The 27,333-nt window shown below is 41.6% G+C and overlaps 1 protein-coding gene across 1 annotated transcript; it reads left to right on the forward strand.

Moving 5' to 3' along the window:
• The first annotated feature begins 258 nt into the window (after positions 1 to 258).
• LOC129092468 (sprouty-related, EVH1 domain-containing protein 2-like) lies at positions 259 to 23,046 on the forward strand. Its single transcript, XM_054600430.1, has 6 exons — positions 259 to 820; positions 15,414 to 15,606; positions 15,700 to 15,868; positions 16,486 to 16,550; positions 21,699 to 21,857; positions 21,952 to 23,046. The coding sequence occupies exons 1-6, from the start codon at positions 795 to 797 to the stop codon at positions 22,720 to 22,722; spliced, it is 1,383 nt and encodes a 460-aa protein (XP_054456405.1). The 5' UTR covers positions 259 to 794; the 3' UTR covers positions 22,723 to 23,046.
• The last annotated feature ends 4,287 nt before the right edge of the window (positions 23,047 to 27,333 follow it).

A 27,333-nucleotide genomic window follows, 5' to 3' on the forward strand; every position in this document is an offset into this window, starting at 1 on the left:
TGTTTCTTTATTTCCTGGATTACAATAGGAAGCTTTAGAGGTTTACACTGAGAACAAAGGTGACATGTCCGGATTTAAAAGCAAGGAGGGGAGGGACTGAAGGGGAGGGTCGTTTATCAAGGGCCCCTACTCCTCATGGGCCCTCCACCAACATGCACACCGACGTCACTGCTTCCTCCTCCCTCCTCCTCTTCCTCCTCCCTCCTCCTCCTCTCCCTCCTCCCCCGGCGTCGTTGGAGCTGCTCGGCTGCCTGCAATCCAACATGGAGTAGAGAGAGATGGGGCTCTAGCGGGGCCACCCCTCGGTAACAACCAGCGACTTCTTTTTGGCTTTTACGCACCAAAGTGGCACCAAAACCAGTGCGTCTCCGGCACCAAAACCAGTGCGTCTCTGGCACCAAACCAGTGCGTCTCAGGACTTAAGGAGTGTGTGTGTGCGTGTGTTTGTGCGTGTGTTTGGGGGTGGGTGGGAGGGGGTGAACAGAGCTTGGATATTGGCTACTAAATAGTCTTTTTGGCTAAATGGAGTTGGAGTTCTAGGACAATCTGCGATCCAAGAAGAAGGGTTGGATAGAAAAGAAAAAGAAAAAGAAAGAAAGTGTGAGTGGCTCTCTGGGGTTTTAAGGGGAGAAGAGAGAGAAAAGTGAGGAAAAAAGGAAGACAGAGAGAGAGAGAGAGAGAGAGAGAGACACTCACACAAAGGCAAGAGAGGATTTATGCGGATTTGGAGCCCGGATCGGAGGAGCCTCGGTGGGAGAATGACGAGCGAACATTACCTGAGGTGAAACGAGAAAATGATAGAAGAAACACACCCAAACGAGTGAGTACACTGTGGCTGAAGCTCTCTCTCTCTTTCCTTCTCTCTCTCTCTCCTTCACAGCCTTTATAAGTTGGAGATGATTTGGGCAACTTGCTGGAATGTGTTAAAAACTTCCCTTCTTTTCGTGCGTAATTTCATTTATTTGTTGCATTCATTTAATGGGTTTGCTGCTGCTGTGGAGAAATGCATTGAGAGTGTGTGGAAGGTTTTTTACCCCAGACTGGTGTTAGAGAGAGAGAGGGAGAAAGAAAGAAGAGGAGGAGGAGGAGGAGGAGGAATAAGCGTGGGTGGATCGGAAACATTTTCTGAAAGGATCTGAGAGAGAGAGAGAGAGAGAGAGAGAGAGACATAGAGAGAGAGCAGGCCCTGCTGCAGCCTGACTGAGACACCAAAACACGCCCAGAAGTTACACCTTTATTATAAATACACCAGCACACACACCTCTGCAGAAACAGAAAGAAATGGAAGAAAGAATAAAAACAGCCCGACTGTGCGTAAAGAGGACATTTGGACACATCTGTGTGTGTTTGAGGAGGAGGAGGAGGAGGAGGAGGAGGAGGAGGAAGTCTCACAGGATATGAGATATCCGATATGCCTCATCCGCCATCTCTTTCTCAATCGCCCTCATTTGCATATAGCCTACTGCGCTCCATTCATAAAAATAAAACACATATATAGAGATCCAGGCTGGAGAGAGAGACCCGGAGGGCCTGTCCTCTCCCCGGGGTGGAGGAGGGAGGAGGGTGGAGGAGGTGGAGGAGGAGGAGGGTGGTGTTTGGACGGAACCCACAGGCCTCTAAAGCTTAAAATTAGATCCACCGAGGAGGAAGCCACACACACACATATACACATATACACATACACATATATATTATAATGTAACACTGCAACAAATCTATGTTTTAAGGGCTGGAATGAAAATTATTATTATATTATATTCCTTTATTGATCCCCATGGGGAAATTCAAGTGTTGCAGCAGCTCAACTACACAGACACAGACAATAAATACACATACTATACAACTACACAGACAATAAATACACATACTATACAACTACACAGACAATAAATACACATACTATACAACTACACAGACAATAAATACACATACTATACAACTACACAGACAATAAATACACATACTATACAACTACACAGACAATAAATACACATACTATACAACTACACAGACAATAAATACACATACTATACAACTACACAATAAATACACATACTATACAACTACACAATAAATACACATACTATACAACTACACAATAAATACACATACTATACAACTACACAGACAATAAATACACATACTATACAACTACACAATAAATACACATACTATACAACTACAATAAATACATACTATACAACAGACAATAAATACACATACTATACAACTACACAGACAATAAATACACATACTATACAACTACACAGACAATAAATACACATACTATACAATAAATACACATACTATACAACTACACAGACAATAAATACACATACTATACAACTACACAGACAATAAATACACATACTATACAACTACACAGACAATAAATACACATACTATACAACTACACAGACAATAAATACACATACTATACAACTACACAGACAATAAATACACATACTATACAACTACACAGACAATAAATACACATACTATACAACTACACAGACAATAAATACACATACTATACAACTACACAGACAATAAATACACATACTATACAACTACACAGACAATAAATACACATACTATACAACTACACAGACAATAAATACACATACTATACAACTACACAGACAATAAATACACATACTATACAACTACACAGACAATAAATACACATACTATACAACTACACAGACAATAAATACACATACTATACAACTACACAGACAATAAATACACATACTATACAACTACACAGACAATAAATACACATACTATACAACTACACAGACAATAAATACACATACTATACAACTACACAGACAATAAATACACATACAATAAATACACATATATACACAGACAATAAATACACATACTATACAACTACACAGACAATAAATACACATACTATACAACTACACAGACAATAAATACACATACTATACAACTACACAGACAATAAATACACATACTATACAACTACACAGACAATAAATACACATACTATACAACAAAATAAAGATAGAAATATAGAAAATGTGCAGATATTTGATCTCTTTGATCCATTTAGTGCCAAAGACACATGGGGGCGGTGCGTCAGGGGAGGAAGGCCTGCCATGAGCTCTCTCTGGTGGAAGGGCAAAGGTCACACAGGAGAGGAGGGAGGGGGGAGGGTGTACTGTGGCGTGACGCCGGCTCATTCATAAAAAAAAAAAGGCCTGTAACCTTCAACTGCGTCCCCATTCATGCCCCGGTGGCCGCATTCGGCTACATGAAGCCGGGCGGATGTAAGCTGTCTGTGGGGGTGGGTGGGGGTGGGGGTGGTTAGTAGTGAGGCTCTTTTCACACGGCGTGGTGTGTGCAAATTGGACCACGCCCACCACGTGACGGGCGACTGACTTCCGAAAACAAACCCAAAGGTCCTCTTAATAATGTACTTATAAAGGATTTGGTGAAATACATTTTGCCATAGATCTGTTAAACACATTTGGTGAACATTTAAAGGTTATAAAGCATGGAAGAACAACACCGCAGTGATAGTTTTGTTGTTTGTACTAAACACGGGGACATAAGAGTAGGTTCATGTGAAATATGTATCACTGGACCCTGTTAATCATTTCATTTATTTCCCAAATCTCATTCAAACACTCCTCGGTCTCATTTTCTATTCATGTTCATTAGCTGACGTTTTTTTTTTTACTGTTAAATTAAACTGAAATCTTTATTATTCTGCAAACTGAAGGTTTAATAAATGCTAGCATCCACAGTAGAACTTTAATCTTAATTAACACCGATGCTAGTACTCATAACCCTTGACTGGCGGATATAAATCTATATCTCTTGACTCTCATTGGCTGACTTATAGACGGTTTTCTGTGTATCTTCATGACAAGGACACTTGCGCAATTGTAGCGGGCAGAAAGATGCACTTTTTACAGGAAGTTTCAAAACTTAGTGTTGTTTTATTTGGAAACGGCACCAACGGCTGAAAAGATGCATGGACAATGTTTAATATAGAGGGGGGATCAAGGCCCTTTTGATAAACACAGAAGGATATTATGGATCCAGACCATTTAAAAGCCAGAGAGAGGCAGAGCGAGGACTTTGTGTCTGCTCACCTTAGCTAGCCAGGTGATGAAGAGTAAGAGCTGAGTGGTTGGTATGAACTACTCACAGAGCTAACTCCTTAACTATCAAGCTAACGTTAGTGACTTTAGGACCACAAGGACCCCAATCCACCCATTTATGACCTGGATCCATGACCTGCCTCTGTTCATAGCAAAGACACGTGATCCCCTCAGAATATTAAACGTTGTATCTCCATCTTTTCTGCGGTTCGTGCAGAAAACAACTTTTCTGCACAACAACTATGCTTTATCTCAGCGTTTGGAGCTTGGCTCAGAGTGCGATAACCCACAACGGGAAGCGAGCGGCACTCTTTCGGCACCTGTCGGGAAGCCGCAGAGATGAGCGGCATCGTGGTGGAAATCCGTCTGCAAAAACCCACAGAAGAGAAGGGGGCCTCCCAATGCACCGAGTAATGTTTGTAGACAAGAATCCTGTCTATATCCAGACTGGGATCCCTTTAAACTCTGATCAGCTGCAGATCTGTGGCCTCAGTCAGTGTATTAAATGCATTTTACAAAATCACATATCATTGGCCTGCTACCTGCTGTCTCCTGACACTTAGCTCGGCCAGCTAGCAGTTGAAAGGTTTCCCCAGAAGAAGAGTATTTTAAGACACAGAAGAAGTGTGTTTCTATAATTTCGTATTGGTAAAAGAACATTTGGCGTATTGTTGGAACTTATTAAAGTTGCGGTGGTACACCATGGTCACTTTTTATGGTTTTCTGCCTTGCACAGTACATTTCAACATTTTGTTACAAATGTATTGTGAAATTTCGACACTAACCCTTTTGGTGCTGTGTCATACAAAAATAGGTTTATTGTCTTATTACCGGAAGAAACTGAATCGCTGTGTTATCTGCTAGTTTGTGTGTTGCGGCTTTCTTATCAGAAATAAACGCCGGTTATCAGATGAAGGCAGGGTCAGGAAATATAAGACACACCTTTTTATATCCCCTGATCGTGGTGTTAAGAGGTGCAGCAATGTGGCGTTTCCCCTCGATTGTTTTAAATGTGTCACAGGTTAGATATCTCACAACCTCCAGGGGTTTTATTGTTTTTATTTCTGATGGTGCACATTTAAAAGGGCCTCACCTGCTAAATGGACCAATGAGATTTGATGTGTTAGTTTTGCTGTGAGCAGGCAATGTGATTACAGACACACACACATGCATATTGTTTGTACGGGCGTTTTTAATGACTTTATGTTCATGACTAAACCGTAGCTTCAACCATCATGTTCATTTGGAGGAAGTGCCTCTTTGCCCTCTTCTTCTAAAGGCGTTTATTACTTTATATAGAAGCACAAGCTCTCCCTTGCACACACACACTCAATGTATTGATCTGGCGTGTGCTGCTGCAGGGTCAGCATGTGCACAGTCAGTATTGGACAGGAGATGCCCGGTGACATTCAGCTAAGGTCAACGTAGCAACGAAATATAATCCATCCCTGAACACACAAAAAAAGCGCTCATCAACAGATAACACAGCAGCGAGGCGTTTAGCAGGTCTGCATGTTCCCTCAGCGGGACTGTTCTGTTCCTCACACACATATTTTTCTACGTTAGCAGCATTTGATAGTGAGACTTTAATAAACCTGACGTGTGGAATTTACTAACACAAAAAAACAACAACGCACTGTTAGCAGAAAAAGATACTTTAGAATATATCATGTTCTATCACAGAGCTGAATCTTTATGGAGCATCATTTAATTATGTAAATAATTACATAAATAATTACACCTCGTGCACATGACTCACAAATTGATGACTCTACTTGACAAAAATCAAGAAAGACTTGCAACACAACTTGGACTTTAACACCAATGACTCGTGACTTCACTTGGACTTGAGCCTTCTACTTGTACTATAAATACTAGATACTCAGGTGGAGATGTTGATGAGTGCATTATGACTGGTTTAAGACTAGAAACTAGAAAAGTTTAGGACTTGGAACCTGTGTGCAAATACTTGTTCCTGACTCTTAGTTTTCCCAGTTTCCTACATATCCTAAAATTCAAAAAAAGGTGGCCAATGGACCTGGATATGTTGCATTCATCTGTTAGTTGTACATGTGTGTGAACATGTTTTCACAGTACAGGCCAAAGAGGATGTTTTTTAGTACTCCAAAAAAAGAGACTGCCACCTGAACTGCAACATGTGTTGGAGCTGCATTGCATTCTGGTCTATCGAGGCTGCAAGTATTGTAGAAAATGCTCTTTCTGACAGTTTCTCTTTTTCTGAGATTCTAAACTCAATGTTTTTCTACGCCGGAAATGTTTTCTCTATTGTCTAACTCTGTTTGTGGCTAGCTAACACATGTGTTATCCAAACAGTATCTGCGTATATATATACTGTAAAAAGAGAACATAAATGTAACTACTCATGAGAGAGTGTGGAAAGAGAGGGACAGTTCTGGTGTTTAGGAAAGTGAGACTTCTTTTACTATACTTTTAATTTGGGCCAAATCATTTGAAAAAAGGAGTAAAGATAACTTGGAAAGAACAAAAATAGTATTTTAATAACAGATAATCTATTAGAGTGGATATATATATATATATATATATATATATATATATATATATATATATATATATATATATATATATATATATGGTCCATACGATGATAAACTGTGTTTGGACCCACAGATATTTAACGTATCATATGATACACAAAGTGAATATGGACACACACGCCATGCCCTCAAATGAACTTCCTTTGCATTTCTTCTTCTCTCTTTCTCTCTCTCTCTCTCTTTCAGTGTACTCCCCCCCTCCACACACACATACACACATATTCACACACACGCACACATCATGTGGAGCAGATCCCTGTTCACAGTGTTTCCTGTGTTTTACGGAGCAGCTCATCACTGGTTGCTATCCGGAGCCTTTATATAATGGCCCGAGCTGTTTATATCTGGAGACCAAACAATGGCCCCAGATTGTTTGCCTCTTTTTTTCCCTTTTTTTTTTTTTTTTTACTTATCTCTGCTCATCAGCTGACTGGATGACCAAGTTTATAATAGCTTGAGTTTTCATTCACTTCGCTCAGTGTGTTTTTCCCCCTTGTCACACCAAGTACACAACAATCCGTTGTGCTGGTTGTTGGAGACTCAAATTCTTTACGGCTCTTCGGTGAATGAACTCGATGAACTTTCACTTCTGCAGGAACCATCTCGGGTTTAAATACGTAGTTTGATCTCACAGAACCCGGATTATCCACTTAAAATCAACACATTCAGCACAGTTAGCGTGTGTTATGTGTGCGCTTGTGTTTACTAAAACTTCTGTAAAGTACTTTACCAGACTGTCAGGACAATGTCTTTTATAATGTAGCTCTTCTTCCACCAATGCCAAAACTTTACATTGGGGAAAAAGGAGATCTTAGTAGGACGTATTATAATATCATACTAGTTTCGGTTTTGTGTCCGTTCACTTAATTCAAATTCACTGCATTATTGCATGTCTATTTATTCTGTTTGAAGGCGGTATTTCTGCACAGTTGCAGTTTAAGATTGAGTTTTACTAGTATTAATCGTATTATACGATTGGTAGAATCAGATTCCAGTGGTGGCTGCGTATGATCTTGTGTGATCCAAACATTTCCAATAAATATTTAGCGTTGTGAAGTCAGAAAAGTCAAGATTTATTGTAAAAAAGTTCCTAAATTCACAACCTGTTTTAATCTAGCAAAACATTCTTCTACAATATTATAGCGTTTAGTCTTTCAAAGAGAGTATTGTTAACTGCAGTCAAAAACTGTGGACTAGCAGCAATCTAACAGCACCATACATTACATTTATACAACCACAATAATGTAATGGTTTTCCCCCCATTTTTTAGGGTGATATTGTCATGAAATATGACATCACACATTAGAAGCTTCATTCAAAAACCTCAATAGAAGCTTCACATATAAAAATGACCGTAAACTATTTTGTTGTGGAGGCTAAAGCCACTCAGCTTCAGATTTTTCATCATCTCACATACACTGAAACGTGTTTTTAAAAAGTTGACCCACTTTCAAACAGAGCTTTCATTTTTAGTTTTAATTCACAGACATCTGAAGTTGTTTCCGACGGATGTTTTTTTTGGAATCGGGATGTTCTCATGTTAAAGTAAAACAAAACCTGGGACACATAACGGAGAACGACTCCGGGCTATTTAAAAGGGACCAGAAATAGCACCAGGAAACGTTGCAGCCCGTCATGTGTAATAAATATACCAGCACATTTAGACCAGGGAAGCCCTGACAGAACAGTCTTCCTTGTGTTCATTATGCAAATCATTTTCAGTTGGTTTGGTGCCCTGGAGCCGGACCACGGGCCGCCGATTTACAAGATAAACCACTGACGTCTGACAGTTTATGTAAACGGAGACTACCTGATCAAACACCCCGAGGTCGCGCATTATAAAGCCCCTCATCGCTTACATTTGATCCAAAGCGGTAAGCCTAACGCAGTATAAGAGGATATGAGGCATTATAGAAGGTCCTGTTTGGCTTCTCAGTCGCTCGTAAGCGGTTTAGAACCAATTAGCTTATTTTGAAAATGGCTTCCAGCTCGATAGCGACGGGCCTTGGACATTACAACTAAGTGATATGTTTGGTTCAGTATGCCAATTTATATGTCCATAAAGGCACAAATAATACTTTGAAGTACCACAAGTACTTGATTCAGAGAGGCTTTGCCCCGTTTAGACTTTTGAGTGGCAGTAGCAAGTTCTTTTTAAGACCTCAGAGCTTTAAATTGATGCTATTTTCTCCCAAAGAAATAAATAACTATGATTAGGTCTGAACTTATTTGTGTTGTTGGGAAGTTGTCCTCACACCAGCAGCCTGACACTTGGGGGGCGTTCCATTTAACTTCAGCTGATCGACAGGAAGCCGATCAAACTTCCCCTCAGGGACCTCCAGGATCAATAGCTGTGAATGAACTCTATTAACCCCACCACTCTCTTAACATGTCTGTTTTACGTCCTCACGGCTAAACTAAAATATGAATGAAAGCCAAAAAGAACATTTTGAAATTATTTTTGCAAAGTTGTTGCACTTTATTTTGTCAAAATCTGCTTTTTTACTATTCAAGAAAATCCTTTCACACTTTTTTGTTCACACTTTTTATTCCTACAATAATTATAATGATATAATACGAATACAAATCTCCATACAATTGCAGTTTTTAAGCTTTCATACACTGGAAAATAAATTATTCTTCTACGTTTAAAGTACATACTGCATTCTTGGTCGTGCTGAACTGCCTGACTTCAATGTGTCAGGCCTTCATAGAGTCTTAACTATAGTTTTAAAAAATCCAGAGACATTAAATTATGTTGTGAAACAGAGAAAACCTGATAATCGAAATTTAATCGACTGTACATATCTGTGAAACCCTGTTCAGTGAATCAAAAGTACAAACCAATAATAAAATAATCCTGTTTGTGAAGCACCTTTCAGTCACTTCCTGCTTGCTGCAGATTGTGAGTGTGAGTGTGTGTGAGAGAGTGTGTGTGGTTCTGTTGATAGGGCAGAGGTGCGGCCGGTCTTATCAGAGGAAGTATAGCCGCCCTTATCACACATGGCTGGGCTGCCCTCACTGGCCCTTTTATCTGCCCCACATGAGCTGGATTCCAGACCTGATAACCCGCCTCCTCCTCCTCGATCCCCTTTTACTGTTTTATTGCAATATTGCCAGACGCAGACCACGTCAGGTATTTGCAGGCCCCGGCTCACTAAGTGGCACTCCTAATAGTGTAATGCTCCAAAAGAATGCATTAAAAAAGTGTTCCAGCTCTTTTCATAGTAAACACGGACAGAATGTGGCTTACAGGCAAATAAATGTAACGAATGCAACCTGCGAGTTCATTGACGGATTACTGATGTGGCTTGGCAGGCGATCAGCAGGTGTGTACTCCACCCACAGCTCATTTCCTCCATTATGACACAGAGTTGTTTGCGAGGTGTGGACCGGGCATAAAAATAGAAAGTATGGAGAATGGATGCGTCAGAATGAGCAATGAACTGAGGAAACCTAGTTTATGTGGCGTAGAATTGTTTGCATTTACTAAGCAAGACAATTGATTTGGATTTGTTGAGCTGATGTGGCTGTTCTCATAAAGCGTTGTAGCCATACTAACAAAATGAAGGCGCTGTAATTTCGTAGTAATTCCACAAAATCAAATCCTATGTTACAACAGTGAACAAGGAAGTATAAAGACTACAAACACCGATGGGAGAGGAGGTGTACTGGTTAAAAACAAACAAACAAACAAACAAAAACTGGTCTTTCAGCCAGGAGACAGTCTGTGGTTCGCTGTTAAACAAGAAGTCACTGTTGATTTATTTGTCATGTAACTTAAGTATCGGCACTTCAGTAGTTATTTTAACCCAAACCACAATGTTTACCCAAACCTAACCAAGTAGTTAATGTTGTGTAAACTTACTGCCTTTTCCCAAAGCTAAAATATAATTTCACGATATTTTCCTAAACCTAACTAAGTTGCTTTCTGTGAAGACGGAAGTTTATTTTGAAAATACTGTATGCATGTCACAAGCTGAAATGAATATGTGTTGCTGGAATTCTGTAGAAACGTGCACGAAAAAATGAGGAGTAACTGTTTATTTAAGGTATCAACGCAATAAATCCCACTGGAAAATTCTGGCTAGCTTCTGTTAAAGCAGCTATAACCATCATTTTAGTTTAACAATGAATCACATGACTACATGTAAACCGACAGTGCATTACCAACCATTTTCAGCCACAGAAAGTTTTTGTTTTCGGTGGGAAAAAAGCTCTTAAAAGAACACTGGACGCTTCCAGAACTTTGGGACGGTTGAAAATACCTTACTCAGTATTTCACAATCTATTCCCAAACCAAACCATGTAGTTTTCTTTCCTTAACCTAGTTTAGGAGTTTCCTGCGATGACTGAAGTTTATTTTGAAAAGACTGTGTGCGTAACTTGACCCGTGTTTCTGGCTTTCTTAGGAAACTGCACGAACAATGAGGAGTAACTTTGCGTAGGATATGAAATGAAATTTTTTGGTCAAAGATTTGGAAAAAGAGTGCAGAAAGTTATGTGTCATGAAAGTGTTTATTATAAACAGTGTTTCATACGGCTTTTCTTAAGGTGGACGTCATAATCCCTTTTTTTTTTAGCATCTGTACCTCGTGCAGACTGAATTAGATTCACAGTTCCCAAATGAATGTGTGTGTGTGTGTATTTGTGCCAGAATGTGTCGGTCACTCCCGAGTGTATTAAAGTAGCAGCGTTGCTTCTGGTGGTGGCCGTCTGTGTGTTCCAACCACAGATTACAGGGTCTGTCTCTAAACACGGGTCACGAGACGGACCGAAATGTGACAAGTTCATCTCAGAGAGCCGATGGCCGGTGTCGCGTTTCTTAAAAAAGCACATGCACGTTTATATAGCACAGAATTCGGGTGTTATTTCTGTATGTGGTTGGACCGGACGGCGTGTGGTTCTGTGGGAGAATGGTGTCGGACATGAAACTTTTTTTTAGCGTCAGAGCTTCTCCGGAGGCAGAAAAGCTACGACTTCCTGGAGGAATACAACGTCTGTTTAGTGGTTTTCTCGCTACAAATGTTGTTGTCAGATGAGGCTAAGTGGTTAGCATACATGATTAACTAACACCAACATCATCCAAACGAGGGCTTTCCTCGACAAAAGACGTTCTTAGTCGTCTTAACACTTGTAGGATTTTAGTTTTTAATGGACAGATCTGTAAAACTGAGTTTCTCCACAAAGAATCACACAAAAAGCACCACTTTAAATCAGAGATGTGCTCACAAGTTTCTAAGAAATAAGTCATTTTGCATGAAAAAAAGCATAAAAGAAAGACTAAGACTTGAAGAACTGATTTGTCGGCTAATCGATGAAGTTTATTTAAGGTAGAAGGTAATTCATCAGAATAACTAGCCCCATATTTATTTTGAAGTTTCCATCAACAGCGATGGCTTTTCAACAAATATGAAACTACAAAAACGGCACAAATATACTGTCATCTGCAAAGCATCGTTTAACCTGCGATTTAAGCGCCAGACTAACATCTAGCATTAGTCGCCCGGGAGGACATCAAAATAAATTAATTATCATATTAATTATAACAACAAGGCGGTTCCCAGAAGCTTAGCTGGACTTTTAATAAAGCCAGTGTAGCCTCTGGCTAGAAAACTACAAGTGCTTCCTTTTAAGATGATGAAATAATGGAATTATAAATAGATCAATGACATTTTGAATTTCCATTATTTTCTTTTGTTGCTATTCAAGTTTCCCACGTGGCTCAATTAGACCTGAATGACTATTTGCATCCACCCATTAATGATGGATGAATGATACTACACCTGCCTACAAACCGAGTCCTCCAAAAACAGTTCTACTCCTCCAGTGAATATCATGTGTTTATTGTTACAAAGGTAGGTGTGTGTGTTCAAAGCCCTAACACAATAAACCTTTATTATCTGAATGGAAAAGTCTTAAATTTGATGAAGTGGATTCAGAGGGTGTGTGTGTGTGTGTGTGTGTGTGTGTGTGTGTGTTTACAGGAAAGCTCAAACACTGAAGGAGAATCTGTAGTTGCTTTTCAGTCCGATCTGTTTGTCTGCTGTCTGTCATTCAGACAGTTTTATGAATGTGTGTGTGGGCGGGAGCTGCTGAACCAGTTCTGCCACCTGTGTGTGTGGTTGTGTGAGTGTGTGTGGTTGTGTGAGTGTGTGTGTGTGTGTGTGTGTGTGTGTGTGTGTGAGTGTGTGGTTGTGTGAGAGTGTGTACATCAAATCCCTGGGACTGTCCGTAAGCTAATTATATAACAACACCTCTCTCATTCACCTCCTCCCTCCCTCCCTCTCTCTGTTTCTCTTTCTCTCTTCATCCCTCTCCCACACACACACATGCGTGTGCACACACACACACACACACCAGTGGAATACACAGAGGTACATCCTGTTATTGTCAGATAATTTGTGTGGATTGTGGCCGTGTTCATTGTGTCCCTGTGAGGGTGGAGGCTCTGTCACGCTAACGCTCCAGAATGTCTTGTGTTTTACCGTTTAACCTCCGCTGTATCGTCTCAACTGACAAACCTGTTCGTGGTTTGGAAGAAGATTAGTGTGGTTTAGGATCACAGAGCTGCAACTAATCATACTTTTCATTATAAATGCATAAGATCATTTCATTTTTGATGAAGTGATTAATAATAACTCCAAAAAATATTGCAAATATTGTGAAAAAACGCCAACAAGAGCAAAATTCAAAAGCCTCAAGTTGCTTGTTTTGTCCGACCAACAATCCAAAGATGTTTACAACAATATTAAACCTCACATTTGGCTTTCTCTTTGAATAATAATGTGTTAATTTGCAAATTCCTTCCATTTTAGTTTACCAGGATATTCACATTGAGGTTAAAAATCTCTTTTCCGAGGAAAACAGTTTCACATTAAAGCACACACAACCGATTTAAACGCAGAAAAGTAAAATTTCAAGCAACAGACTTAAAACAACAAGTTGCATCAACCGATAAATTCATCAATAAGAAGACAAAACAGTTTTTATAGTTCGCTTATTGTAAAATAATCTAGTTAAAATATTTATGCAGCTTAACACGGACATGAAGGTCCAAACATTTTAAAAGCACTTTTAACAAAGTCGGCATGGCTTCCAGCGATGACGTACATAATTGGTCCGCATGACTGAAGGTTGCAGCTAGTAATAGTCGTCTGGCGTCAGAGATCAGAGATAAGGAGGCGGTTTGTGTAATATGGCCTTTATCAAGAAAAATCAACTGACTTGAAAAAAAACTGCAATGATGTGTGTGCAAACCCGAATCAGAGATGTAACGCAGCATGATATTCTGATTCCGACATTTCAAAGAGGAATAACTTGCATGCATGTAAAGTATCGCTATAATCAATTGCTGATATATTTGAATATGTTAATTTACTTGCAGCCAAAGACGAGCAGTATTCATTTCCCAAACAGTAACTTGTGAGTGTTTTTGTTTGAAGACAGATTGCTTTCTCGAAGCTTCCATTTGTAACTCTTAAAATTAATAATATTAAGCTTTTGTTGTTGGTAATTAAATAATTTTGAATTGGAGAAACCTGACAATAAACACAGTGCAATAGTATAATGTATAATAAAATAAAATATGACAACAAACAAAGAGTATGTTAAAATAGGCTGTTAAAGTGTTAAGTTTATATAACATTGATTATATATTGTTTTTTTCCTGGTGGCCAAGTCTTTGATTAATGAAATGAGCATCTCTTGTTGAAGTTCTCTTCTCGATGAACTTGTGAGAACAAAGAAAAACACAGAGCCACTTTTAAATTAAAGCGTTTTCTTTTCGTGCCGTCTTGTCCCGGTGCGACACCTCCCACCTCGGCACAGCGAGGACCGGGCCGAGTCGTGACTTTGAGAGACGCCTTCAAACATTCTGCCACCGTGTGAATCCAGCTCTATAATAAACTCATTAACACTCTTTAGTCTCCTGCCAGGAAAAAGTAAGATTTAAGTTTGAAGGATAAGTCGCATCGTTTTCACAAGTTGAGGCCGGGATGAAACGGTCGAGGCAGAAGAATCTTTGTTGCCTAAAGAGTTTTTTGCATTGTGTGAAAAAATGTTGTTCCAAAGCTTAAGTACACATTTTCTCTAAGTTTTTTTTAGGTAAAAGCATTGGTTGTTCTGCTTGTTTCCTGGTATCTATTGTATATATTTTTAAAGGTAATAAAGGTGTAGTTGCAAATTCTTTGAACTCCACATATTGATATTATTAGTAGAGAGATGGATTTAGTTTTCAGTGGTTTTGCTTTGGAAATGGTTGTTAATTTAACCTGATATAAGAATCTGATAATTACTTTGCTTTCAATATCAATTTATCTGTTTTCAAGCTAACTTGTTATGCGGGTTTTCCCCCCAAGTTCACATGCAGTCAGCAGGGGGAATTTCTGCAGCCAAACATATTTTCTGAGGAAGTTATGCTCCTAAATGTTGATTAATATCGCTCCTCTTAATGCTTTCATTGGTAGCTGTTGTTGTTTACAGGCGTCATTCAGGGTCATAGTGTGAAGATAACAGGTAGTTATTTGGAAGCAGAGTTGCGTAGAAATGAGATGCAGTATCTTGCTCGGTTAAAACAATTGAACATGAAAACATAACTTTTTTTCTGAGGTCAGAATAATGTCAAGCCTTCGTTTTTATACTGGAAAGCTTTTCAGTTCTCATGCTAATAATTGTCTCTCTCTCTTCTTTGCAGTGATAGCTACATCGTGCGTGTGAAAGCGGTGGTGATGACGCGGGACGACTCGAGCGGCGGCTGGCTGGCCCAGGACGGTGGGGCTCTGAGCCGGGTCGGCGTGTGCCGCCTGCTGCCGCCAGAGCTGGCGCCCATGCCGACATCCGGCTGCTCCCAGTTCCTAATTCGCGGCGAGCGGCTACGAGATAAACAGGTGAAGGACGCGGACGCCAACGAAAGCACCTCAAAGTTGATTTAAGCATAAGAAATAAAGCATTTATATGTTGTTGTTTTTGTCTTCAAACAGGTGATCCTTGACTGTCCGCTGAGGAAGGACCTGGTCTACACCATAGCAACGCCCACATTTCACCATTGGAAGGTGGAGGACAGGAAGTGCGGCCTGTCCTTCCAGAGTCCAGCGGACGCCAGAGCGTTCGACAGAGGGGTACGGAAAGCCATCGAGGACCTGGCTGAAGGTACGGGGACCGACTTAACAGATGCACGGAGAGATAAATCAAGCTTGATTCTCCGAGCAACAAGTTTATTGTGTTTGTTGCATTATTCTATGAAATGCCAGAAGGTGTACAAACAAAATATATTGTGTAGAAGCTGAAAGACAAAAAAGTGTAACCTGCAAAACACCATAAACCGACCTCCATAATGCCAAGGAGGGATTATAATTAACTGTAAACTTATATCTCACATCAATGGACTACTTTATTGCCCTTAAACAAGCCCCGTAAAGAAAAAAGTCAATTATTAAATGCATTATAATGAAAAGAAGGTTGAATATCCTGTCAGAAATGTAACTAGGCTGCAAAATATAAACTCAAATGTATACATTTGTTTAATACCTCCTGCTTCTAAAGCTTCCAAAAACGAATTGACAGTCTTTATAAAATCCTGAGACATGTTTTGATGCTTTTATCAGTGAACTATTCGTTACAATCGCGCCGCAACCACAAGAAGCACAGGCCGTGACTGCATAATTGTCTCACGAAAACGAGCTGTTTATTATTTTCACCTGATTGATGGCAGATGTTCCTGTATCGTAGGTCCCCTTGAATTAAAGGATGTTTTCATTTCTCTGCAGGCTCCACAACGTCCTCTACAGCACTCCAGAATGAGGGCGAGCTGGGAGACGACGACGTCTTCACTGTAAGTGTTTTTTCCTACATTCGTGTGCTATCAGAGTTAGACATACTGCTTATAGAAGGTGCATCTATTTTGAACTCCCCGTTCATTGTAACTGCTGCAAATCCACCAATCTGTTGTGAACACACTTTTCATGCAAATACATCATTTTCATGTCATTCACGTATTCGTGCAATTTGAAATATTTCTTCTCCGGCAAGAAATTTGCATGACACTGTGTCGTAAAAAAACAGCCTTCAGATTCTTCTGAAGTCCCAAAGTTGTTGGATTATAAAAAATATTTTATAAACACTAACATTGTGCCTAGATGACCCTAGGACCAATGTTAGCATAAGCTAGCACCGGTCAATCCAAACTCCATTCAGAAAACAAGCATTTTTAAAGTTGTCTGCTTGTCGTCTTGCAGCCTGACCTGACAGAACATGAATTCAGACTATTTACAAATCAACATCATGATTTAGTTATATCGGCATCCTTTTGATCCGTTTACTGCAATTAAATCACAGCAAAATCTGTTTTATTTGGTAAATAATAGAATTATTTAAAAGATTTGAATTTTGGAAATACAAAATCAGAGCTTCTTGCTGATCTAATTCTGATGATGTTATGAACTCAGACATGACGGCGTTTGGTTTTCTGGTATATCTTAGACCTTCATAACATGTAAAAAGCAAGCAGCAATCAAACATTTATAATAGTCTTCTTCAACCAAAAACATCTCAAGACTTTGTTTCGTCCATGCAGCAAAAAGATTATTTCCTCGGGCCCTTCACTTAGCGTCCCCTCCCCGTCACGTATACCTGCCACAGCTCATGAAGTGTGTGTGTGTGTGTGTGTGTGTGTGTGTGTGTGTGTGTGTGTGTGTGTGTGTGTGTGTGTGTGTGTGTGTGTGTGTGTGTGTGTGTGTGTGTGTGTGTGTGTGTGTTGTGTGTGTGTGTGTGTGTGTGTGTGTGTGTGTGTGGGTTGGTTGTTTGTGTGTCGGGGCCTCTCTACCTTAACTTAGCATGGAAGACCCCCTCCCCCCACTCTGAAACCTGACACCAGGAGCAGCAGGCAGGGTCACAAGGTCACTTCCTGTATCCCACCACCTCGCTCTCTCCTGGCGACCTTCTCCCCCTCCCCCTCCCCCCCTCCCCCCTCCCCCCATCACCCACCCTCTCCACCCTCCCAGTTGAGAAAAAAGTGAGCCGCCACCAAAACTAGCAGCTGTTTCCCAGCTTAGTGCAGGGCCGGTGATTTACGAGAGGAAGTGCCTCGTGGTTCATCTTTGACTCGAGCTGTCTGTAAGGGCCAAGACTAATAGGTGCTCTGCTGGGAGTGTACAGCCACCACAGAGACGCACACAAACACACGAGGATGGGGGAGGAGGGGGAGGGGAGGGAGGCTGTCAGAGGGAGGAGCGATCCTTGAGTTGGAGCATCGGGTTTTCAGGAAAGAAGAAGCTTTCAGTGCAACAAATCCAAGCAAATTCTTTTAGTGTTTGAGCTTAAGAAGTCGCCATATTCACACAAAATCAGATTAAACTGCTCACCTCCAAAGCTCCATAGAAGCTCATAATAAAACATTCTATTTTTAAGTTATTTCAAACAAAGTGCAAACAGCGTCTCTTTTTAAGCTAAGTTAAATGGCCCTGAAACACCAAGACCTAGCACCAAACAAAGGCTGACTGGAGAACTATTTTCTCATCATGTCTGCTTTTAAAAATGTGCACTTGAACACACCACAAGGATTACAGCAAACAGCCAGCAGGCCTGGACATACATTTTTTGTCTGCATGTGAGGAATTACGAGGACCATTTCAGTTTCAGATGTTTAGGGGAAAAAACCTAGAAAAGTCACAGAACTTGAAAACAGCAATTTCTAGGTTTTGGGGAAAAAATGCACCAAGTGGCATTTGGAAACCAAGTGTGTAGAGAATGTAAGCTCGTGCAAGGTCAAAAGAAAAGATAACTTATTTCACTCCTTTTCCTAATGGGACTTCAACGAGCCTGAACAATGTCACAACACATCCTCGGGTTCAGTACAGCTTGTGCTCCTCTCAGACGGTGCTAATGACCTTTTCCTAAAGTTAGCGGTGGCGGCAGAGTTTTCGAAGCCGGGCGGTCGTGGACAGGGGGAAATGCTGCAGCAGATTTACAGCCTTTGGGGGAGGTCGACCTGAAGGGGGTTAGGATGGACATACTTCCCTAAATGATTCCTCGTTCTCCTAACCTAAACTTAACCCAACCCTTCCTCTGTCCCTCCCTTCAGCACGTCTCCTCTCTCTCTTGTCTCTATTTTGGCTTCATTCACAACGAGGGAGAGCTACTGAGGCCATTCTGGGCTTGTCCCAGGGGAGCGAGACGGGCCCGTTGAAGGATGAATCCTCCCGGGCTTTGACTCGGGACATGTTTCGTGTCAAAAAATAACTTGAAATGTCCTCTGTCCAGCCTTGGGACGGAATATATAGAGAGAGGATGTCCAGAAATATAAACTCTCCCCCTCAACGCTCCGTCTCCTGTCTCTCTGTCTCTCTTGTGCCGTCCGGGCTCGCAGCAGAAAGTCGGGCCTGTGTTTTGAATTAGCTGCAGCCGTGGAGGCCAGAATCGGACTGGTTTGAAACCGTATCAGCGCCCTCCCCCCTCTCTCCCCACCACCCCGGTAATGTCTTCTCCAGGGGGGCGGGGCCCCGGAGCGGAGGCAGCATGTTATGTTATTTTTGGCCGGCTGCTCTGAAGGCTTTGTAAGAAAGCTGGGGGGAAATTCTCAGCATGGCGGTATCCATGTGGGGAGCGGGTTATAATAGGGGGATAGCTTCGACAGACAGACAGACAGACAGACGGACAGACAGACCCGATCGGGGTCATATAACTCTGGCAAATAAATTATTAGCGGAGTGCCAGATTTTGACAGATGAGGTGAAGATTTTGTCAGCTTCATAAAGTTTGAGAAAAAGATTTTTAGGATATCCGGGGATGAAATGTCACCGGTAAAAAGGATTCCCGCAAGAAATAAAGTTCTGGTGGAATCGAATGCAGGTTTACCAAGGGAATAAACGCTGGTTTTGTTTTAAATATCATAATATAGCAAGGGTTAGATGACCAAGTGATACAGCTGTAGAATTATTTAAAAGATTTGAAATTTTGGAAATACAAAATCAGAGCTTCTTGCTGATCTCAGTGTCTGATAAAAGCATTTTTCAGGACATTGTTTCTGTAGGTTGCATTCCTTTTTGGCAGATGCTGTTTGTCAAAAGTGACTTTGCATATTTAGAGGATGGCGATGTCGGCTTCAAAACCTTCAATCAAGCAGTAAAATGTCTCATGGATTGGTATAAAACGTTCATGATCCCCTGACCTTGCATGCAGAGCCCCCATGAGGTTGACATTTGGGGTTTTGAGTGAAAGCTGTTGGATGAATTTCCCTAAAAATGTGGTGCAAAAATGTCAATTTGTCAAATACTTTGGTTTATGGCCGAATACCTGCAAACCTACCAACGCTCCTATCAGCCTCAGCTCAGCTGAACTTTGTCTTTCGTGCCATTTAGTAAATGCTAGCATGCTAACAAGCTCAGCTAAGATGGCGAAAATGTTAAACATGTTAGCAATGCCACTATGAGCGTGCTGCCATGCCGGTGTTGGCTTTTAGATCAAATCAACGGGCAGCTCATGGAAACAATAGCATTGCTGGTTCATAACATACCATTCATTCATTGTGAGCAATCTGGGGTTCAGTGTTTTGCTCAAGGACACTTCAACATGCACTCACAAGGACAGGCAGTTTAAAACGTCAACCTACTTTATGAACTGAGCTAGACACTTTTTTTTTGTTTTTGTCTTTCCTGTAAAGGTTGAAGAGATCTGGGAACATTTAAATAGCTGATATAAAAAATTAGTAAGGTGGATTATCTTTTTATATGGAATGAAATCAGTTCAGAAAACACAGGAAGTAGAGAAATCTCAAAGCTGCTGAGAGCTGCTGGCAGAAGATGCTCGTGTAAAATGGGCACTAAACGGCACTTATGGTCATTCTAACCAAGAAAAGATGAAGTCAGTTCTTCTTCTCACACAAAAACATCTGCACCATTTTCATTGGGTCAGACACAGCGTGAATATCTCGCACATAGACCCACAGACATAACCGGGATGACGTGAGTTCTATCAGCTGTAACGTCACAAATTCTTGTCTGTGTGAGCGCTACACAACAGCGGCGGCGGTGGCCTCTGGTGTCGGGCCAAAGTTTGAGTTGGAGCGGAGCCCTGACAGCCTTTAGCGGAAAGAGGACAGGATACTGTTCACACAAACACAAACACACACTCAAGAGGGGTGGAAAGGAGAGGAGGGAAGGTGGAATGTGAAGAAAGTGAGATTGAGGGAAGGAGGACAGGTTGTTGGGCCAGAGGACTCGGGGTGGGAGGCCAAAAAAGGCGAAAACTGTGTAAAGAATGCTGGCTTTCTAACATCACCTTCATTTAAAGCAGAAAGAAAAACCTTCTCTAAACTGTCAAACGATGTGTTAACGGGTAGAGCTGTCGTCTATTTTATGAAAGAAATAGTCAAATTAACATTGATGTGAGGATTTACAGCTTTTTTTCCTGTTATGAATCATCTTAAATTCAATTTGATTTTAGTTTCAGACTGTTAGTCAGCCAAAACTGGTAATTTGAAATTTTATTTAATGTTTTTTTATTTTAAATTGTCACCATTATCATAAGTGGAAAACACTTAACACTCATTAGGTGCACTTAGCTTAAACAAATGAAGTTTAATACATCAACCCTGCGATAAATTCTACCTTCATTAATGTTATAATGTATTTTTCTAGGTGTTCAACTGTGGGATCATTTGAGGCTAAGAGTTTCTAATATTAAGTGCAACCTGTTTATATTGTCGAGGGCAGCCCTATGACTCATTTGAATTTTAGTTTCCTTGGCGACCGTTGCAGATGTTCAATGGCAGATGTTGTTTATAAAAGTTTCACTCGCACACGGAGATGGCCCTAAAAACAAAGCTCAAAAAATGCTTCCTGTTTTCCCCAATCAGAGCTGCGGCTGAAGGCTTCCTGTTTTTGTTTGTCCAATCATGGCGCCCTCTCGCACCAACTTGTTTGTTTGGCATATCCAATCAGAGAGCAGCTTTCAGACGGCATCCTGTGTTTGTTTGTGTCCTCAGAACACCACAGACAGCTCGTCCAACTCCTCCCAGAAACTGGAGAGCTCTCTGCAGCAGCTCGAGTCCTCGCCCCTACCGCAGAGACACAAGTGCATGCTGGGACATCGCCACGACCTCCACGACCCCTACCGGCTCCCAGACCACTACTTCATGGACCAGGTGAGACAAAGACCGTCTGGTTTAAGCACACAGTGATGCCAAGAGAGTGAAAAAAGTCCCGATTAAGATCTTGTTGTTGTCTCTTTCTCCTCAGCCGTTGTCTCGGCTTCCCCGTCACGTCACCTTCCAGGAGGACGAGGAAATCGTCCGCATCAACCCTCGGGAGCGCAGCTGGGAGCGAACCTCCGAGCGCCACTATGGACGCCCGTCGGACCGGCCCTGGCTCAAGGGCTACGAGGACTACCGCCACGCCACCGTGCGGGACAAGTTCATCCAAATGGAAGAGTCGGAGCACTACGTCCACTTCGACAAGACGGAGGCGCAGAAGCACGACTACACCTACCCGCTGGCGCCGGCCCTGTCGCCCTCAGACTCTGACCCCGCCCTCGGACCGTTGGTCGTAAAGGGACACGGCGGCTCGTATCGACAGGCCTTCTCCTCCGTGGTTTCCGCCCAGCCCCGCTCTTTGCCGTCCGCAAATGGCGGGAAGGGGCGGAAGGAGGACGGGTTGGAGCGCGCTCAGTGCGAGCACTGCGGCGAGGCCTTCTACCTCTCCGACAACCGGAGAGGCCTGTGCCACGATGCGCCGGACCCCGTGCGGGCGGGCGTCCGGCGGGTCAGCTGCATGTGGCTGGCAGACACCATGCTCTACCACTGCATGTCCGACCCGGAGGGGGACTACTCGGACCCGTGCTCCTGTGACGGGGGCGAGGGAGGCGGAGGCCGACTCGGCTCGCGCTGGTTAGCTCTGTTCGGCTTGTCGCTGGTGGCGCCCTGCCTCTGCCTTTACCCGCCTCTCCACGCGTGCCACCGGGCGGGGCTCAGGTGTGGCTGCTGCGGAGGTCGACACAAGGCACTGAGCTGAGAGGCCGCGCTTGGAAAAACCCTCTCGAAAAGGGGAAACGACAAAAAACACCGAAACCCCAACGCAAGCACAGGGAAAGGGAAGGATGGAGGGGAAATGCACAGAGGGGAGACAAGTGGTCACGGCTGCTCACGCTCTTGCCTTGGTTTCTCTGGGATTCTCTACAAATTCCAGACACTGAAATAAGCCAAAAAAAAAAACAGTTGGTGCATTTTCTGAACGGCCTGGGAAGATAAGCTCCCCCTCACGGCAGACAGTTCTCTCAGCTCTCCACGTGGCCATTTCATGCTCTGTTTCTAGTGAGAGAGAGCACTCTTTTTTCAGGGGGCCTTTTTTTTTTTTTTTTTTTTTTTTTTTTATAGCTGACCTATATGTCATGTATCACATATGCAGGTACTTTATACTTTGTACACTGATATCGGCGTCAAAGAACTTGAATTGTTTCTTTGTTCTATTTTTTTCTCCTCTCCTTTGATGTATGCGTGGCCATTTTGTTTATATTCTATTCCAATATCAGGCCCGCTCAGCTCAACTCCAGCTACAAGAGAAATCAGACACTAAACCTCTTTTACGTGTGCGTGCGTGTGTGTGTGTGTGTGTGTGTGTGTGTGTGTGTGGATGGTATATGTGCATGCTTACAATGTGCGCCGAGGCCTTTCATTGTCTGTACTGCAGCTTAAAGTAAAGCTCATGTTTATAGTCTACATTAGCTCTCCACCATCGACATCTTTGTTCACAGAAACAAACGTGGTACTCATCTTAATCTATTATCCCAAAGATTCGTGTTTTTATTCTATTTATTTTCTCACTGAATTGATCTACCAGCAAACGGGTGCTGGGTTGTGATTCACCCACTGAATGAGGCGGTGCTCAGAGTCGTGCTACGATTCTCTGGCATCCGTCTCCCTGTTCTTTCAAACAGTGCCTCAACTATCACCGAAACCAGGAACCCATCCAGTCTTACAATCCCAGTCAGTTTTTCTGGCTTGTTTTACTTGACATACACTAGAAAGCGGTGTGAGCTTTTTACGGCTCTGATTTCCTCATTTCTCCGCAGAACCTCAGCAGTCAGCAGTCCGTGCCACGTCAAGGACTGAAAAATCAATCAGAGATACCGTTAAAACTTGGTGCCCTTTATGCCTTAAAAAATGTGGAGTCTGGCTCCAAACTTTCACCCCGTCCCTCTGAAGATGTCTGCTCTAATGAAAAGCGCGAGCAGGGTTACGGCTCCGAGCAATCAGCCTCACCACGTTCTCTTTTAAACTTGGGTTTAAGCTATTTTTGTAATGAAAAGGAACTCGTAAAAAAGCTTCTCATAAAGTGTGTAAACTAAGGACTCCAGTTTGCCTGCGATGTACAATCAGCTCCTCTCTTTAAAGCCCCCGTCCTCAAACGGAGCCCACCAGTCACATATGTGTACAAGTAAATAACTGTTTTCCAAATGACTTACAACTAAATATCCCCCCATAAATATCCATATCCCCCCATAAATATCCATGTCCTAAAGATAGTCATTAAAATCTCTTTACTAGTGAAAACGCTCACATGCCAAAGAAAACAAAAGTTAAGAACATTCGTTAATGTTTTAATGCGTTTTGTAACCAAAATCTAAAGTTTTTCACAATCTTCTCACTACCGTTTCCCTGGTAACCATGAAGGTTAGCTAATATATATATATATATATATATTAGTTCAGCATTAGAGACAATTTGCTTGAAACTACACTCTCATGTGACTGGTGGGCAGCATATTTTTCCCCTCCATGCCAGATTTTGTCCGTCACCATGCCCACACAGAGTCACGTCAGATGTTCGACAGCAGCTGGACTCAGAAAGAAACCGTTAACGTTGCTTTATTCAGGGTCAGAGAGTGTGTGTGTGTGTGTGTGTGTGTGTGTGTGTGTGTGTGTGTGTGTGTGTGTGTGTGTGTGTGTGTGTGTGTGTGTGTGTGTGTGTGTGTGTGTGTGTGTGTGTGTGTGTGTGTCGAGGTCCAACAGAACTCAGGTATTGGAGGAAATACAAAAACGCCATCCTAACCGCGTGTCGTCTGCTGTTTTGAGTGACACTGCAGTTGGTCAATCACACTAAACTTGACAGCCGCTTGGGTGCTTTGAGCTTCTTTTAAGCTTTGTCTATGATGTCGGGAAACACAATAAGCTTTGAAGAATTAATAAAATACATAAAAGAGAAGCAGGACATCAGTCTGGTCCCGTTGGAAAAGAACAGGAGTCAGAAAAACAACCAGCTGAAACGCTGGAAACAAACATCCACCCCTGATTGTTTTGCCAAGGAAATGTCACTAACTGTAGTTGAAATACAGAATGCCTGAGGATGTCCTTTTCCCTTCCATCCTGTCCTGTGTACCAGAATGTATGTCCTTGGTGTGTGTGAGTGTGTGTTTGTGTGTTTGTCTTTATCCCACATCCCTTTCCCCTCTCCTGCTCCTTGATCCAGAGCTCCTGGGATCAGCTGAATATGTCATCACATACAAACACAGATCCAGTTTAATAATCAGATCCTTAGATGATGTATCAGGGACGGGACCAATCAGATTGGGAAGTGTGTGTGTATGTGTGTGTGTGTGTGTTTGTCTCTTCTTTCTCCGTCTCGTCCGGTGTTTGAGTGTGTTCTCTCATGTCAGAGCCATTTACAAGTGCCTGAACGCATCCTCTTTATCTCCTTGTGTATTTAAATTGAAAGAAATTTAAAGAAACGACTCCCTGTAATGAATTAGACCCATTTTTTACGCTTAGTATTTTTACCTCTGTAAAAAAAAAAGAGCAAAAATTATATTATATATATATCAAGTGTATGTTGTACATTTTTATTTCTATTTGTCTTTTTTTTTCGTTTTTTTTTAAATAACTGTTTCTAACATGTACGATGGATGTAGCTCTTGCTTTTGAGAAGGAACAGGAAGTGCTTTGTAGATACTGAAGGGTGGCCAGGTCTGTGAGAAAACTAAAGTGAAATGTGTGTCTTACCTTCCGCCTCCAATAAAATGAGAGAAAACAGTGAAACCACACACGAGTCTGCTGCTTTTCTACTGCAAGCATTTATCATTTACTGCCATTTATGTCCTGTAATAATAACGTATACGTATTTACTGTAAATGGACAGTAATACTGCATTCAAGTCAACTTAAACTCCAAAACTTCTACTTGCAAAAGTTCAATGGAACGGCACTCATAGTCAGAATACTTACTTGCAAACTTCAAATCCATCACGTCAAAGTCGTTTTTTGACTTCACAGAACAATGGGAGCACACGTTGTTAATGATAAACCATACAAAAAGGCATATAAAGTCTTTTTACCTGTATTTAATTAAAGTAATACATTCTTTCATATAGTAAAACCTGTTCTGCATGTAACATGTCACAATATGTCACCATGTTGTTAGGTAGCTGGTTACAGTAAACAGTCTGAAAGTTAACTTCTCTGTACAAAAGTTATTTGGGAAAACGTTAAAAAGATTTCAACTGTGTACACCTAACAAAGAAACATCAATTTGTCCCGTCAGCCATGTTTTTTGTTTAAGTTTGACATCGTGCATCAGAAAAGCTGGGAGGTCAAAAGTTGGACATTTCAACTGGGAAGATTTTGACGTCTGATTTTGTCAAGAACTCAGCATGATTATACACATCATGAAATAAAAAAAAATGTCTAAATGCTAACGTAAGCAAACAGGCAATGCTAACATGCTGATATTCAACAGCTTTGTTTAACGTGTTAGCATGCTAGCATTTGCTAATTAGCACTAAACACAAACGGATGATGTGATCGTCATTAGTGTTGCAGGTTTTTGGTGATAAACCAAAGTGTTGGACAAAGTCAATGCTGATGAAGGAAAGAAGGATTCATCCTCAAGGGAACATGAATGTCTGTACAAAACTTCACTTCTTTGTGGCAAAGCAAATCCAAGCAGAAAGTTGTTTTAAGCATAATAATTGCAATTATTTATTGTTTATTGAAGTATATCTGGAACAATTACAGACTCGTAAACATTCAACAGTTTGAAGCCATGCAAAAAAGTCCCCAAACAAGTACAGAATCTTTGAGGAGAAATAGAATTGCTAAAAAAGAAAGGACGTCACAAATGACTTCATGAGGAGATCCACAGGATGAAAAATGTCAGTCAAGGCATGAAGTTATTTATTCTGTTTTTAAGAAAAACGTTAATAGTTTTGACAAAACTCTTTGTAGAAGAAAAAAAAGCCTCCAGCCCGAACAGCCTGTTTCATTCTCCTCAAGATGTCTTTTTCCCCGGCTGCCTCCCTCCTCAGCAGGAACATGTGATAGCCATCGAGGACGTCGAGCTGTTTCACTCAGGATGTCTCTGGAAAAGCATGTGGGCGATAATGATGGAGCGCGAGAGAGAGAGAGGGGAGAGGAGGGAGGGAGGGAGAAAAGAGAAGAAAAAGAAGGTCCCTGAGGGCTTTTGGGGGCCTGCTAAGCAGCTCAACGGCTGCAACAAAAAAAAGCATCCCAGTCCACATGTGCAAACATTTAAGATATATCTGCTGGTGTAATGGGGTCATCGTGGCCCCTCTCTGGGTGAACACAGCACCGCCGCTCGCTTCACAGAGAGGTGGACAGGAATGATGTCCAAAG

This window comes from Anoplopoma fimbria, chromosome 6, assembly GCF_027596085.1.
Source record: "Anoplopoma fimbria isolate UVic2021 breed Golden Eagle Sablefish chromosome 6, Afim_UVic_2022, whole genome shotgun sequence".
NCBI lineage: Eukaryota > Metazoa > Chordata > Actinopteri > Perciformes > Anoplopomatidae > Anoplopoma > Anoplopoma fimbria.